Raw genomic sequence first — 16,914 nt, 5'->3', positions numbered from 1 at the left:
AGCCTGGTGACAGAGTGAGATTCCGTCTCAAAAAAAAAAAATATATATATATATATGTGTGTGTGTGTGTGTGTGTGTGTGTGTGTATGCATATGTATATGTATGTGTGTGTGTGTGTGTGTGTGTATATATATATATATATAAATACAGGCATCTGATATGAACTCTTCTCATTTTTCCATCACAGAACTCACATACACACATATGTTTGTACCCATCTCTTTCTTCTTCCCTCTTGTTACAGTGAAGGAAAGGTCTGTTCACTTGCTTGTTATCTGTCTCCCTTACCAGACTGTAAACTCCATAGAAATCAGGACTTCGTCTGATGCGGCACTGAGACTAGCACAATGCCGGGCTACCCCTTCTCTGAGTCCTTTGCTACCTCCGTCTCTGAAATTTTAAATGTTTTTGGCACAAGGGTTCCTCCAAGTTCTTTTCTTTTTTTCTAGACATCCTCCTCAGGTCATCTTATTTATTTGTGTGGTTTGAAATTCTAGGTACACACTCTGTAATTTTTTAAGTAAATAAATGAACAAATTAAAAGATGACAAAAAGCACATGTTGATTATGTTTTATTGCTAGCATGAATAACATGTAAGCCTGAATGAACCATCCAGTGGAAGGTTACTAATTGAATTTCACTTTGAGTAGGTGGCACAAAACGTTCATTATCTGCTTTTTTCTTTTCTCATAATTGAGAAGGCAGGCACATTGAGATTAGACCATAGAAAGAAGTAGTGCAGCAAGAGAAAACACTTAAGGAAACAAGGATTAAGCCGAAACATGAAAACTATTAAAATGATTCTGAAAAATGTTCCTAGGACAAAGGCAGTGAGGAATCATCCACTATGCTTTCTTTTATCAGCTCTAAAAATGTGCGAGAAGCTCAAAGGAAATGACTCTCCCTGAGGACTGCCTGGTACATCCGACTCACAGTGTGCGTCTGATCTTGCTACCGAGAGTTCATTCCTCAAGAGTTCACGTGGGCTCAGAACGTCCTAATGGACAGGACACAGGCAGTCTTACCTCCACTTTCAATAAGCACGTCCAGGAGTTCATCCATCTGCTGACTCCGGGTCATTTGCTATTACAGATTAACCAAAGGAGGACAGATAATTTAGAAGGTGGTTATCTCCGTAGGAAATCATTAGAAGCAGCACTGCAGGATTTTGAACTAGGTTTGGTTAAGGTTTTTTTTTTTTTTTTCCTAATTGTGGTAAAATACACATAACTTTAAATTTACTATCAACCATTTTTAAGTGTACAGTTAAGGGGCATTAGGTACATTCACAGTGTTGTGTGACCATCGCCACCATCTGTCTTCAGAATTCTTTTCATCCTGCAAGATTAAAACTGTGTACCCATTAAACCAGAATTTCCCACACCCCATCCTTTAGCCCCTGGCGACCACCATTTTCCTTTCTGCCTTTACAAATTTGACTATTCTAAGTCCCTCCTGTGAGTGAACCAGACAGCATTTGTTCTTTTGCAACTAGCTTATTTCCCTAAGCGTAATGTCCTCAAGGTTGATCTATGTTGTGACATGTGTCAGAATTTCTGTTTTTTAAAGACTGAATAAAATTCCATTGTATAGATATAACGCATGTTGTTTATCCATTCATTTGTCAATGGACATGTGGGTTGCGTGTACCTTTGGGCTACGATGTATCATGCTGCTATGAACATGGGTGTATTGCTTAATGGTTTTTTAACCACGTTTGATTAAGCTTCGGTATTAATTTTAGGCAGATAAACTGCTGAATGAAACAGTCTACTACAACAGGAGAAAGGCAAAAGAAGGCACAATGCTTCCCAGCACAGAGTACTTTAGAGTCAGTTCTATCGTTTGAGAGGTTTTCATCCCAGGAGCAGGACATCTTAGCATATAGAAAATGTCTTTTTAGGCTCTTACTTTGAAGTGACCTGAATCTACCTCTTGCTTGGTTTCTGCAATGTGGTCCAAGAACTTAGCTCATATTTTGTTGGTTCCTCATTGCAGTAGCTTGAGGAAGCTGTAGACACTTGTAGGGTATGTCCCCTCTTCTCTGGCTCATCTCAGTAGAGTCTTATTTCTGGACGTCCACTTTGCCTGGCTCTCTTCTTTTGAAACTGAAGAATCAGCTGACGTTTACGGAAACCAGGGGAGAGGAATGGGGAGAACAAAGGCATATATCCATCTCACTACTTGGAGAGCCCAGACTCAATAAACGCAGGTATCAGTAATCAATATGGATGGGAGCACTGACCAAAAAATGAGTCATTTATCAGTTCAGAAGGTACCAGAAGCCTAAGTGTCTGGCAGGTAATTGAAATGAACTGAATATAGAATAAGAAAAAGAGGCAGAGAGCAGAGCACAGCTGTGGCTCAAAGTAGCAGGAGAACCTTGCTTTCGGCAATTGTCTCGCAGCAATGTGGCTCCTGGGTTGCCAGATCCTCTAACTTTTTAGAAATGAGAAAGCCCACTTTGCATACCATCTCCTGTTATTTAAAATATTCTTTAAGCCAAACAAAACTTAACCGCAGGCTGACTTTGATCTGTGGGATATCCGTATACAGCAACTGACGTAAATGCTCTTCTCTGGGTTAAACACATATGAAGGGCTATCAAATACCTTATCCAAGCTCAGACTATTTGAAATAGGGGATCATTAATTGTTTTCTGTTTTTCTTTTCTTTTTTTTTTTTTTTTTGAGACAGGGTTTTGCTCTTGTCACCAGGGCTGGAGTACAGTGCTGCGAACTCAGCTCACTGCAACCTCCGCCTCCCCGGTTCAAGCAATTCTTCTGCCTCAGCCTCCCGAGTAGCTGGGATTACAGGCACGCGCCACCACACCCAGCTAATTTTTGTATTTTTAGTAGAGACGGGGTCTCACCATATTGGTCAGGCTGGTCTCAAACTCCTGGCCTCAGGTGATCCACCCGCCTTGGCCTCCCAAAGTGCTGGGATTACAGGTGTGAGCCACCAGACCCAGCCTTGTTTTTTCTGTTTCCTACTTTTTAATTTTGAGGCTTTCCAAATACAAACGAAAGCAGAGGATAGAGTGAACGTCCTTGAGTTTATTATCCAGCTTCAATACCCATCAATGTTTTGGCAGGGTCATTGAATTTTAAAGCCAGGGAGGACCTTAGGAAGTATTATTACCCTGACAATCACTGTCATCTATTTGAGAAGCTATTAGGTACCTGAACAAAGTGGTAAGTGTTAGGTTATCTAGAATCCTTACCAAGTAAATATCCCTATTTTGTGTAAGAGAGCTGAAGTGTTCATCTGAGCGACAGTGGCAGCTGGCAGATGGCAGAGCTGGTACCAAAGCCAGACAGGTGATCCTCTCTTCTCTCCCTGCCTCACACAGCTACACACGCAACACTGTTTTCCAATTATTGTCCACATAATTTGCTCATTCTGGTGGCGTGGCACATGACACACTCAGTATCAGAATTTACAAACTGCGTGAAGTTTAATCGTATAAAACAATGTCTGTTCATTGAGTCAGTCTATTTATTCTTCTATAAAGAACAAATCACATGGTTACCTGCTTTACGGCATCTTCATAGGATGGAGGCTGTGTTACCTCTGAAATTGCTGAACTTGACTTAGAAAAAGTTGGGGATGGAATTGAAAACTTTGGCCCCACCTTATCAGAAGAGTGTAAACCAGCCATCTGCATGGGTAAAATACGGAGAAAGGCATTGAATTCATGGGTCTGACATGATACTGTTTCTGTTCTAGAAACAACAGGCTAAATTTTGGAAAAATTGATCTAAGAGGAAAAGAAAAGGTCCAGGGCTTAGAAAACAACTCCCATATATTAACAATAGTGAATGCAACCGTGGGTTTATTGGTGGCGGCATCTTAGAATGGGAACCTTGCAGATATATCATCCCCCTTAAGGCGCACTCTCTTCTTTTAGGGGAAAATAAGTAAGAGTCCAGTTCAATACGAAAAAGATCAGGATGGGTGCGGTGGCTCATGGCTGTAATCCTAGCACTTTGGGAGGCCGAGGTGGGCAGATCACCTGAGGTCAGGAGTTCGAGACCAGCCTGGCCAACATGGTGAAACCCTGTCTCACTAAAAATAAAACAAAAAAATCAGCCAGGCATAGTGGCGCACCTGTAGTCCCAGCTACTCGGGATGCTGAGGCAGGAGAATCGCTTGAACCTGGGAGGTGGAGGTTGCAGTGAGCCGAGATTGCACCACTGCATTCCAGTCTGGGTGACAGAGTGAGACCATGTCTCAAAACAAACAAACAAACAAACAAACAAACAAAAAAACAAATCAACCCAGGAATTTTCAGAGTAATCTATCCTACAGGTCATTTATTCCAAATGGGTTATTTTGCAGAGAGCTGGAGGCATTGCTGAGGTCTCTTTATGAACCAGCTTTGTTTACTGTGAGTGTGTTCTCCTGTGGAGTGCCTGGCCCACGTCAGGGTCTCTGTCCCTTCCCTGACTTGTGGTATGTGGCACTTTTATGTCATGCTTATGTTGTTTGTCTCCTTTCTGCCACCTCTTCTTTGCCCCTTGAGACTCTCCATACCCTGAATCCTTCATACCCTTGACTTCTTCCGCCAGCTGAAAGGTGACGTCTCTTCCTTTTCCATAAAGATATTGCACTATGACCCCTGCTTTGCACATCTCTCCAATCCTGTCCAGGGATCTGTGTCCCTCTCTCTTCCTCCAACATTGTTTCCCACACACCCTGATCCCAATCTTTAACTTCACAGAAACTGGTTAATTGTTCACGTTGTTTTGCAAACAGATTACGGCCATTTTAGTCACCACGATTGCTGGGATGACCCCAGGAAATGACTCCCTGGGAAAACTTCTAACTCATATTTGTACATCCTTTTACACACACTTGGAGTGGATTTGTTTCTCTCTAAAATGAAATTTACTTCTGCCTTTAAAGGGAGCTTCATTATTGCTCACGTTGGAGGACCTTTCCAGCCCTTTATAATCAATCTGTCCCTCCCTCCCACCAGCATTTAATGTTGTAAGCATAGATCAGTCATTATTAACCTATATTGTTCTTTATTTATTTATTTTATTTATTTATTTTTTGAGACGGAGTCTCGCTCTGTCGCCCGGGCTGGAGTGCAGTGGTGCGATCTCGGCTCATTGCAACCTCTGCCTCCCGGGTTACAGAAGAGAGAAGAGGCAAAGTGAATCCCATGTTGAAGCCTTTTTTCAGGTGCTTACCTTTTGCTGTACACATGGGCTTTTGGGACAAGGGTTGCCCCCAGCACCGTGACTGCTGTCTGCTTGGGCTCCAGAGAAGGGTGGGTGGAGGCTGGAAGAACGGGGAGAGAAGCTTGGAGGATGGCCATCGTGAGCTCCTGAGTTCTGTAAAGGAAGAAGTGACAAATTACATGGCCAGCAGCAGCTTACTTGAGTGTGACCTTGGCTGACAATTCTGGTTCCTGCCCTGTGTCCACTGGTGTCATTTTTACAAACCTTCCTAAATTCCATTACCAGATGAACTTGCCTAAAATCTGGCTTTTTAGACGTCACCTACTGCTCAAAAACTTTCAGTGGCTCCAGATATCCACATTGTAGGATTTCCACTTTCAACCCAGATGGGTGTTCAAGACTCTACAGTTTGGTGCTATTTACTTCTGCAAGCTTAAGTTCTACTATTCCCACCATGGACCTCGAGCAGCATGCCCTGTACATTCCATCTCCCTACCTTGTCCCTTTCCTGGCCCTCTACTTTTTAACATGACACTTCCTGTCAAGTCCAAGCCCTTCACAAAAGCTTCCTGGACCTTTCCAGCCCTTTATAATCAATCTGTCCCTCCCTCCCACAAGCATTTAATGTTATAAGCATAGATCAGTCATTGTTAACCTATATTGTTCTTTATTTTTTAATTTTATTCTTTTTTTTTAGATGGAGTCTCGCTCTGTTGCTTGGGCTGGAGTGCAGTGGTGCGATCTCAGCTCACTGCAACCTCTGCCTCCCGGGTTCAAGATATTCTCCTGCCTCAGCCTCCTGAGTAGCTGGGACTACAGGCGCGTGCCACCACGCCCGGCTAATTTTTGTACTTTTAGTAGAGATGGGGTTTCACGATATCGGTCATATTGGCCAGGTTGGTCTCTATCTCCTGACCTCATGATCCACCCGCCTCAGCCTCCCAAAGTGCTGGGATTGCAGGCATGAACCACCGCGCCTAACCTAATTTTTGTATTTTTAGTAGAGATGAGGTTTCACCATATTGGCCAGGCTGGTCTTGAACTCCTGACCTTGTGATCCACCTGCTCAGCCTCCCAAAGTGCTGGGATTACAGGCATGAGCAACTGCGCCTGGCCTAATTTTTGTATTTTTAGTAGAGATGGGATGTCACTGTGTTGGCCAGGCTGGTCTTGAACTCTTGACCTTGTGATCCGCCCACCTTGGCCTCCCAAAGTGCTAGGGTTACAGGTGTGAGCCACTGCACCCGGCCTGTTCTTTATTGTTTTATCATGAAATTTTTAATGTCTTCAAAGAGTCTTTGTGAACCATAAATCACTGTACAATGTTAGCAGCAATATCATCAGTACTGAAAAGTTTGGTCCAGAGCTACGTCTCAAGAGCTATTTTTACCTTTGTTTCCCAGGACACTACACACTCAATACATGTTTGTTAATTATGACAATAATTTATTTAGGTCCTAATTTCTCCCGGAGCGCCCCTCAGGGGTAGACATCATTCATTGGAATGCATGGTTCCTGTAGGTTTGTAAAAATTAATTCCCATTAGCTTTTGCTACCCTTCACACTCTTGGGGTGGAGATATTCCACTTGAATAAGGCATGCACTTAGAATTAACAGATCTTGGGTTCCTGTGATCCTAGGTAACTAATTTAAGCTCTCTGAGCCTCATTTTCTTCAATGACAAATAAAGAAGAATACATTGGAGCTCATACGTTTCTTGTGACAATAACTGAGATTACTCATAGACGTGTCTCTTGATGGTTGGCACTTAGCAGGTATTCAATTAATGTGAGTTTTCTTCCGATTCCTTTTCTAATAATGTTGATTTCAGAACCTTCTGATAACGTAACCTTTCTCAACTTGACTTATATAGGCTTTCCTAGTAATTCCTCAGCTCATGAGCATAAAAGTCTTTGTCAGTCCCTTTTGCCTAGTCTTTGAATTAGTGAGTCTCCTAAGCCATCTCCTATGACCACTCCCATTCTAGTCCAGCCACTGGCCCTCTTTCTGATCCTTGAACAGTCCCTACAAGCTCCAACCTCAGGGCCTCTGCATGTGCTATTTCTCCTTTGCCTTCAATGCCTTCACCCCAAATATCCACAACATTTTCTTTTTACTGCTTTCAAGGTTTTGCTAAATGTCCCTGGCCCTTCTAATTAAAGTTGCAAATTTCCAGCTGGGCATGGTGGCTCATGCCTGTAATCCCAGCACTTTGGGAGGCCAAGGCGGGCAGATCACGAGGTCAGGAGTTCAAGACCAGCCTGGCCAATATGGTGAGACTCTGTCTCTACTAAAAATACAAAAATTAGCCAGGCGTGGTGGCATGTGCCTGTAGTCCCAGCTACTTGGGAGGCCGAGGCAGAAGGATCACTTGAACCCGGGAGGCGGAGGTTGCAGTGAGCCAAGATCGTGCCACTGTACTCCAGCCTGGGTGATAGAGTGAGACTCCATCTCAAGAAAAAAGTAGCAAACTTCCAAATTACACACACACACCCCCTTTGGCTTTTTCTCCAAAAAGATGTATCATCTTCTAATATAGTACATAATTTACTTTGAAATTGTTTCATTTGCTTTTAAACTGTCTCTGTTCCCATGAGAATAGAAAGTTTTGTTTGTCTAGCTCAGCACTAATTCCCAGAGATGAGAACAGGGCCTGGCACATAGTAGGTGCTCAGTAAATGTTTGCACTATGCAGACCATTACATGAAGAGTAAGATCTGATGATTTCCCCTTTAAACGTTTGAGGCATTGGTTTGGCCTATGATAAGGGTGGAAACCAAGGAATCCTGGGAATCCTGAGAGCAGTGGTCAGCAAACTGCAGCCCACAAGCCAAGTCTTGCTCACTGACTATTTTTTTTTTTTTTTTTTTTTTTGAGACGGAGTCTCGCTCTGCCGCCCAGGCTGGAGTGCAGTGGCCAGATCTCGGCTCACTGCAAGCTCCGCCTCCCGGGTTTACGCCATTCTCCTGCCTCAGCCTCCCGAGTAGCGGGGACTACAGGCGCCCGCCACCTCGCCCGGCTACTTTTTTGTATTTTTTTAGTAGAGACGGGGTTTCACCGTGTTAGCCAGGATGGTCTCGATCTCCTGACCTCGTGATCCGCCCGTCTCGGCCTCCCAAAGTGCTGGGATTACAGGCTTGAGCCACCGCGCCTGGCCTCACTGACTATTTTTTAAAATAAAGTTTCATTGGGACATAGCCATGTGCATTTGCTTACATGATGTCTGTGGCTGCTTTTGTGATACAAAGGCAAAATTGGGTAGGGATGACACAGACAGTGTGACCTGCAAAGCAAAAAATATTTATCATCTGGCCCTTTACAGAGCAAGTTTGCCAACCCCTGCCTTAGAGGATGAGTGAATTTGGTCTACCATGGAGATTCAAGGATTGTAGTGTCTGGGAGATGCTGCTATGCTTTTGGTAAACCCTTCACATTTAAAGTTCTGACATTAGCTCTTTAGCAGTTGAAAATGTGTAACCCGGCCGGGCGCGGTGGCTCACGCCTGTAATCCTAGCACTTTGGGAGGCCGAGGCGGGCGGATCATGAGGTCAGGAGATCGAGACCATCCTGGCTAACACGGTGAAACCCCGTCTCTACTAAAAATACAAAAAAAATTAGCCGGGTGAGGTGGCGGGCGCCTGTAGTCCCAGCTACTCGGGAGGCTGAGAGGCAGGAGAATGGCGTAAACCCGGGAAGCGGAGCTTGCAGTGAGCCGAGATTGCGCCACTGCACTCCAGCCTGGTTGACAAAGCGAGATTCCGCCTCAAAAAAAAAAAAAGAAAAGAAAAGAAAATTTGTAACCCACTTCCAGAAAGAGGTGTGCACCAGGCATGGTGCAAGGTGCTCTTACCTGTGCAGTGCACACCTGGCTGCTGATGGGCGAGGAGACCCTGTGTCCTTCTCCCTGGGCCCCGGAGGATGAGGGCAGAAAGTGCGGGTTGTTGGGTGATGGGGGCAAACTGATGTGCTGTGGGCTTTTCACGACCCCAAGCGGTGAATGCTGAGGGGAACACTGGGGGCTGAGAAATGTGGAAGAAAGTACATTGGTTTGATCTGAGGACTCCACACAATGAGCATTTCCAAGAGGCTGGAGTTGAGCCGCTTCACAGGCCGGCGCGTGACACTCTGAGCTGCCGCTTTGTCTTTTCACAGGTACTTGGGATGCAAAAGGACAGCTGGAGACGGCCTCTTCCTGCTTGATGGAGGCAGCTAGGAAACGCAGTGGCTTCTTCTCTGAACAGTTATTTCTTTTCTGCTTCTGAAGCTGCATCCTCAGCTCCTCCACCTGCCTCTGCTCTTGCTGGAGTTTCCAGGTGAGTTCATTGATGACCTTCTGCTTCTCCACCAGCATCTTGTCCTTCTCGGAGTCCAGCCCATCCAGCTCAGAAGGAACAGAGCCCCCATTCAGGCTGCTCATGAGACTTTCCTCGGTGCACACGTGGACCGGGGACGGGTGCAGGCCGAAGGAGGGGGAGGCATCATTGAAGGTGTCCGGCAGGGACCCGGCGACCGACAGGTCAGAGGAGGCTGGGGAGATCGGGGGGCTGGAGCTGGTGCTGCCAAAGTGGTAGAAACCATTGGAGAGGGCGCTGGTGGAAGAAGTCTGGTAATTGGGCAGCGTGTTGGGTGTGACAGGAAAAGTGACAGTCGTTATATCCCCAAAGTTCGGCCCTGGGTTGCCAGAGCAGTCCTGGAAGGGTCGAAGCCGGTCCATGAGGGCCGTTTTGGTGCCTGACACAGGCAGGCCCCGAATTCGAAGCTGTTGTCTTAATTCAGAGACCTAAAGAAATCAGAATGTGGTCAGTGTGCTGTTTAACGACCATATTTTTAAAAGTGTATTCATTATAAAATTAGCTTCAAAACATCACAAATGGAATTCTACAATACCCACTCTTTTTCATACTTCTTTCCAATTTCCTCTCCTACCCCTGATATAAACCAGTTTTGCACAATTTTAACAATTACTTTTAACTTTATCATATATGGTGTATTCAGGGCCTTAGAGTCATACAAATGTACAGCTTGAATGAATGGTAGAAGTCATCTAATCTACTGCCCGTCATTCCTCATGGCGATCCGTGTCCCCATTTTCTAGATGAGAAAACATGTCCGCCTGGGTTTAGACACAAACCCTCCAACAATAGTCTTGAAGTACAGCGAAGTCGGCAGCTTTTCTGGCTTCCTTGGTGAGGGCTCTTCCTACCACGTTCTCTTCCTCAAACCTGAGCGTGCACCAGAACCACTGGAGGGTGTGTTACAATGCAGACTGCAGGGCCCCACTGTGGGGTTTCTGGCTCAGTTGATATGTATTTCTAACAAGTCCCCAGGTGATGCCCAGACCTGACTTTGAGAACCACGGCTCCTTATGAACATTTATACCCTAATTTTAAAGACCAGCTGGATAATAGTCGTCTACTGAGAGAGTAGGCGGTGATAAGGCCATCGGTTCAAATCCTGGCCCTGCCTGTTACTAACTCAGTGATCGCTCACTCCATGCCTCAGTTTCCCTTCTGGGAAATGGAGGGAATAACACTTTATGCATTTTTGTGAGGGTTAAAATGGCTTAAAATGCATAAAGCACTTGGAATAGTGCCTGGCAAATGGTTGTGCAAAATAAACTTTTACTAATATTATTATGTTAATTCACATGTAATTATCTTATCCCTGTATTTTTTATAATGTTCTTAAACTGGAAACTCTAAATATCTACAAATATGAGAACTGGTTAGGTAAATGATGGTGTATGCAAATGATGGGACACTACAGATCCAGTAAAGCTGATGCTATAAATATTGGCTGACATTGGATGATTAATTGCTTGTGGTATAGTAATAAGTGAACAAAGTTTGAATTGATTGTATTTTTCTAAAAATTATATAAACAAGGTATGGATATATATACATATATATATATTTAAAGCTATGTTTGCATATGAAATTATCCAGATAAAAATATGCTAAAATGTTAACAATGGTTCTCCTTATCTGTAAGTTCCAAATATTTCACATAAATGTATTTCTTTTGTAATTAAAACAGGAAACATATTAAATACCTAAATTTCAATAATTTCATAAAGCAGAAGACTATAGGCAAATATTCTGATATTAAAGGAAATTCTGATATCTGTAGGAAAAGATTGCTTGAGAAAAATATTGAAAACAAAATTTAAAACTTCTGTAAGTCAAGAAACTACAAAGCGCAAATACGAATAGCTACCTTGGGAAAAACTAATCGCAACACAAATAATAAAGTGTTAAAAAGCTCAATGTATCAAGTGCGCTAATTGATTAAAAAGAAGATTGATACCCAACATAAAAATGGACAAGGGATATATGATCCAGCTTTTCAGAAACAAAAATAAAATTTAAAATATGGACTGTAATGTATGTATATCATCATTAGTAATCCAAGAAGTGCAAATCAAATGAATATATATGTATTTATTAAATTGGCAAATGAATAAGAGTTTGTGTTAGTTAAGTAGCAGCAAAAATTAAAATTAATTTTTTTTTCAGGCGGACTCTTGCTCTGTTGGCCAGGCTGGAGTGCAGTGGCGTGATCTTGGCTCACTGCAACCTCCACCTCCTGGGTTCAAGCAATTCTCCCGCCTCAGCCTCCCAAGTAGCTGGGATTACAGGTGCGCACCACCACACTGCGCTAATTTTTGTATTTTAAGTAGAGATGGGGTTTCACCATGTTGGCCAGGCTGATCTGGAACTCCTGACCTTAGATGATCCACTCACCTCAGCCTCCCAAAGTGCTGGGATTACAGGCGTGAGCCACAGCGCCCCACCCCCAATTACAACATTTTTGAAAAGCTCTTTACTACATTGCTATTCAAAGTATGGCCCTTAGACAAACAGCATCAGCATCGCCTGGGAGCTAGTTGGAAATGCAGAATCTTGGGCCCCTCCGCAAACCTGAATCAGAATCTGCATTGCTACCAAGAGCCCGGGTGATTCAGTTCACACATGATTGCTTGAGAAGGGCCGCTTCTGGGAACAGACTGACACAAACGTTCAGGGCAGAAATTTTACAATATATATCAAAAACTTTAGACAATATTAATATATTTCATTCAGGAATTTTATTCTAGCCTGAGGAAATAATCAGAGAAACTAACAAATGTAGGCACAAAGGTCAATGAAATCATATATATATAGCACTTGGAATAGTGCCTGGCAAGTGTTCGTGCAATATAAAGTTTTACTAATATTATTATGTTAATTCACGTGTATATAGATATAGGTTTTGAGACAGAGTCTCGCTCTGTCACCCAGGCTGGAGTGCAGTGGCACGATCTCAGCTCCCTGCAACCTCCACCTCCCGGGTTCAAGCAATTCCCCTGCCTCAGCCTCCTGAGTAGCTGGGATTACAGGTGTGCACTACCACACCCGGCTAATTGTTTGTATTTTTAGTAGAGATGGGGTTTCACCATGTTGGCCAAGCTGGTTTTGAACACCTGACCTCAAGTGATCTGCCCACCTTGGCCTCCCAAACTGCTAGGATTACAGGCGTGAGCCACTGCGCCCGGACTGAAATCACAGTTTGAATAGCCAAAATCTGGTGGCTAGTTAAGTGTCCAGCAGTGGAATGTTAACTAGGTGGTGAAGTGATATACTGCTATTAAAAATAAAAAATTTATTGAATATTAACAGTTATGAAAAATGTTCGTGATGTGTTAAGAAAAGAAGTATGCCAGTAATTTATGTACACATCATTTTTTCAAGACAATTATTTTAAAACAAAATGTTTATATGCATTTTAAACCTAGAAGGAAATATAATCTGCTTTCTGTGAGTCTTAATTATTTTTTAAAATACTGTTGACTTTTCTACATACTATCATATTTCGACAGTCAATATATGTTACTTTATAATCAGTTAAAAGTTATCAGAAAGGATTGAATTAACTTACATTAGCAATTATTTAGTTATTCACCCTACAGTCTTGCTGGAATTGTTTTATCATTATCTTTTAGATTTGCTGGTTTGAAAAAGTACAAAATGGCATCTCATTATTGTTTTAATTTTGAATTACTTAAAATTGATGAGTTCTACATTTATTTTTAGAATCTATCTTGGCACTGAATAATTTAACTACATTATTAAATAATGTGGCTCATATTCTAAAATAAAATGAATACGGTTGAGTTTAATTTACCTTAAACTTCAGAATATTACACTGTATGGGCTTGTTCAGGACAAAGGTTTGAATACACCTTTTTCCTACATTCACTGGTGTTTTAATCATTAATAACTTTCAAACCTATTATGGAAAAATTGAAACATACACAAAAGTAGATAGAAAAGTCTAATGAACCCTATCTACTCATCAACAAACTTCAACAATTATCACTCATGTCCAATCTTGTTTATTTTATACTCCAACCCACTTATCCTACCTTTCCTGAATTATTTTGAAGCAAATCATATAATTTCATCCAAATAATTTGGTCTCTAGCTCTAAAAGATAAGTACTCTTAAAAAACCATAGATACAATAACATTATCACACCTTAAAATATGAATCATTATTTCTTAATATCAATAAGATATTCTCCCAGTTTTTTAAACTTTCAGTCTCTCTCTCTCTCTCTCTCTGTCTCTCTCCGTCTCTCTGGTATGCTCTCTCTCTCTCCAATTTTTTTTTTTTGAGATGGAGTCTCGCTCTGTCGCCAGGCTGGAGTGCAGTGGCGTAATCTTGGCTCACTGCAACCTCCGCCTCCCGGGTTCACGCCATTCTCCTGCCTCAGCCTCCCAAGTAGCTGGGACTACAGGTGCCTGCCACCACGCCCTGCTAATTTTTGTATTTTTAGTAGAGATGGGGTTTCACCATGTTGGTCAGGCTGGTCTTGATCTCTTGACTTCATGATCTGCCTACCTTGGCCTCCCAAAGTGCTGGGATTATAGGCGTGAGTCACCATGCCTGGCCAATTTTTTTTTTTTAATAGGACACAAAAAATTATCCACATACTGTCACATATAGCCATGAACTTTTCAAAAAGAAGTCAAAGACTTTTCTCTCAGTGTTCTTTTCCTTTTATGTAGCAAAACGTGAAAATTGCTTGCAAATGTCACCTCATTATATGACCTTGCTGATTACTATTTGGGGGGGGTCACCTTCATCCATCCCTCTTATTTCTTCCTTTCCCCAATTGTGGCTGCATCATATGTCTCCTTCATTCCTCTTCTCCCCTTCCTTCTGACTCTTTCCATTTTGTTCTTTGTCAGTCACATTCACCCTTCTAGGTTCAATGCTCCACACATTACACATGCTTCTGAAATTTCTTTTCCCACCCCTGACAACACAGCCTGGCTAATTCTTACTGACGGAAATGGATGTCTTTTCTCTCGGTTGTCCTGCTGGTCCCTGAGACTTGACTTTCCCGAACTGAACGAACTTGCCACTGTCCCTTCATATCAACTCCTCATTCTACTCTCCCTCTTTCTGTCACTGATGTCACTCTCCCAGGACTCAGACGGCGCCTCTCCCCATACACACAGTGAGTGGTCAAGTCCAGCCACGTTCTCTCCTGCCCATCTCTCTCTTTCCACTCGTCTCTTATACAATAGCAAAGCCCTTGAAATAAGTTACTTAGCTTCAAGCCTCAGTTCTGTCATTCATAAGCTGGTTAAATTGCCTATCATTTGACCTCTTTATGATTCTGGGTTTTTTTTTTTTTTTTTTTTTTTTTTTTGAGACGGAGTCTCGCTCTGTCCCCCAGGCTGGAGTGCAGTGGCGTGATCTCCGCTCACTGCAAGCTCCACCTCCTGGGTTCACACCATTCTCCTGCCTCAGCCTCCTGAGTAGCTGGAACTACAGGCGCCTGCCACCATGCCCGNGTTGAGACGGAGTGTCGCTCTGTCCCCCAGGCTGGAGTGCAGTGGCGTGATCTCCGCTCACTGCAAGCTCCACCTCCTGGGTTCACACCATTCTCCTGCCTCAGCCTCCTGAGTAGCTGGAACTACAGGCGCCTGCCACCATGCCCGGCTAATTTTTTTTTGTATTTTTAGTAGAGACGGGGTTTCACCTTGTTAGCCAGGATGGTCTCAATCTCCTGACCTTGTGATCCGCCCGCCTCAGCCTCCCAAAGTGCTGGGATTACAGGCGTGAGCCACTGCGCCGGCGCTATGATTCTGGTTTTATTTTCACTTTTTAAACTGGGGAGACAAAACTTATCTTGTGGGGTGAAAATTAAAGCAAATCTACACAGAATAAATGACGGATGGCTCATATTAAAAAATACAAATTGGTAGGGGCTGGGCAGGGTGGCTCATGCCTGTAATCCCAGGACTTTGTGAGGCCAAGGCTGGTGAATCACCTGAGGTCAGGAGTTCAAGACCAGCCTGGCCAACTTGGTGAAACCCTGTCTCTACTAAAAACACAAAAATTAGCCAGGTGTGGTGGTAGGCACCTGTAGTCCCAGCTACTAGGGAAGCCGAGGCAGAAGAATTGCTTGAACCCGAGAGGCAGAGCTTGCAGTGAGCCGAGACTGTGCCACTGCACTCCAGCTTGGATGACAGAGCAAGACTCCATCTCAAAAAAAGAAAAAAAAAATTGATAGGCACCATCGTCATCATCATCATCTCTTTATACCTACACTAATTATTATAACTCTCACCAGCCAATGCTTCTGAGCATGTGTATCTAGAGGGATCCACCTGCCTCAGCCTCCCAAAAGTGGGTTTTGAGGGGTCTGACAGATGGCACTCTCATATCTGGATCATGTTTCTCTGTGACTAAGGCATGTCCTGTCTTACTTGTCTCCTGTCTTACTCTTATCTAGAAATAGCCTACTTAAAAATTATTTTTTTACTATGGTAAAATAAGCATAACATTTGTCTTTTCCCTCTATCTCAAATGCTCTTGCCCTTCCACCATCTGCCCTTTTACCATGGGGTGGCATTCACCAGATACTGGTGCCATGTCCTTGGACTTCTCAGCCCTAGAACTGTGAGAAATTAATTCCTTTTCTTCACAAATTTCCCAGTTTCCGGTATCCTGTTACGGCTGCGTAAAATGGGCTAGTCAACTGGGGTGTTCAACCACAGCAGGATAAATTCTACCACCTCCTTCAGCGTTTCCTATAGTCTTCTTTCCCTCCCACTCTCTTACTCCAGATACCAGTTGGTCGTGGTGCTGTTAACAACGTACTGTTGTATTTGTTTAAAAAAAGAAAGAAACTCATGCAAAATCCTATACCTTCAGATCATCCAGGTTAGGTGGGAGTGGGCCGGGTTTGAAAGAAGAGACACCAGTTTGTCCAGAAAAACTGTTCTTGACAGGAGACAAGGGGGTATTGCTCAGTGGCGTTGAAGAAGAGCTTGGATTTCTGACCATCTGTTCATTTGGTTCTCTAAAAGACAAACAAAGAGGCACTTCAGGTACAATCAAATATTGGTGGTATAACTTGCGTTTAGATCGGATCCCAAAGTGATGGCCTGCAAGGGTCAGGCACATAATAAACCAGCAGAAGGCAGCAGGGTGAGGAAAAACAACAGGGCCGGCTAGATGGCAAGTGGTGTGTGACATCTGAACTTTGTTTAGGGAGGTAAGAGGGAGTGGTGGGGACTGTGGCACACATCCACCTGTGATTCAGCTGCTGCTCTGTCCTGGGGAGGCCAAACCCACCTGGTGAAGCTTGATTGTGTTTAGCGCTTGGCGTAATTGCTAGCATAGTCTGAGGATGACAGGAGGAGTCCATACCTCAACTTTACGTGTA

The 16,914-nt window shown here is 43.4% G+C and overlaps 1 protein-coding gene across 2 annotated transcripts in view; it reads right to left on the bottom strand.

Annotated features, from left to right (window-relative positions):
• Positions 1-16,914, bottom strand: part of MYOCD (myocardin) — a 101,830-nt gene that overhangs the window by 7,341 nt on the left and 77,575 nt on the right. The window contains exons 9-13 of one of the 2 annotated variants that reach the window (XM_025363625.1): positions 16,395-16,548; positions 9,041-9,970; positions 5,200-5,343; positions 3,534-3,662; positions 1,027-1,084 (exon numbers count right to left, since the gene is read on the bottom strand). In XM_025363625.1, coding sequence (XP_025219410.1) covers positions 1,027-1,084; positions 3,534-3,662; positions 5,200-5,343; positions 9,041-9,970; positions 16,395-16,548 — 1,415 coding nt within the window. The remainder of the gene's footprint in view (positions 1-1,026; positions 1,085-3,533; positions 3,663-5,199; positions 5,344-9,040; positions 9,971-16,394; positions 16,549-16,914) is intronic. The other variant, XM_025363626.1, reaches the window with a different exon arrangement.

This window comes from Theropithecus gelada, chromosome 16, assembly GCF_003255815.1.
Source record: "Theropithecus gelada isolate Dixy chromosome 16, Tgel_1.0, whole genome shotgun sequence".
NCBI lineage: Eukaryota > Metazoa > Chordata > Mammalia > Primates > Cercopithecidae > Theropithecus > Theropithecus gelada.
Note: the sequence above shows the minus strand (reverse complement) of the source record. Positions and strands in the feature narration are given on the sequence as shown.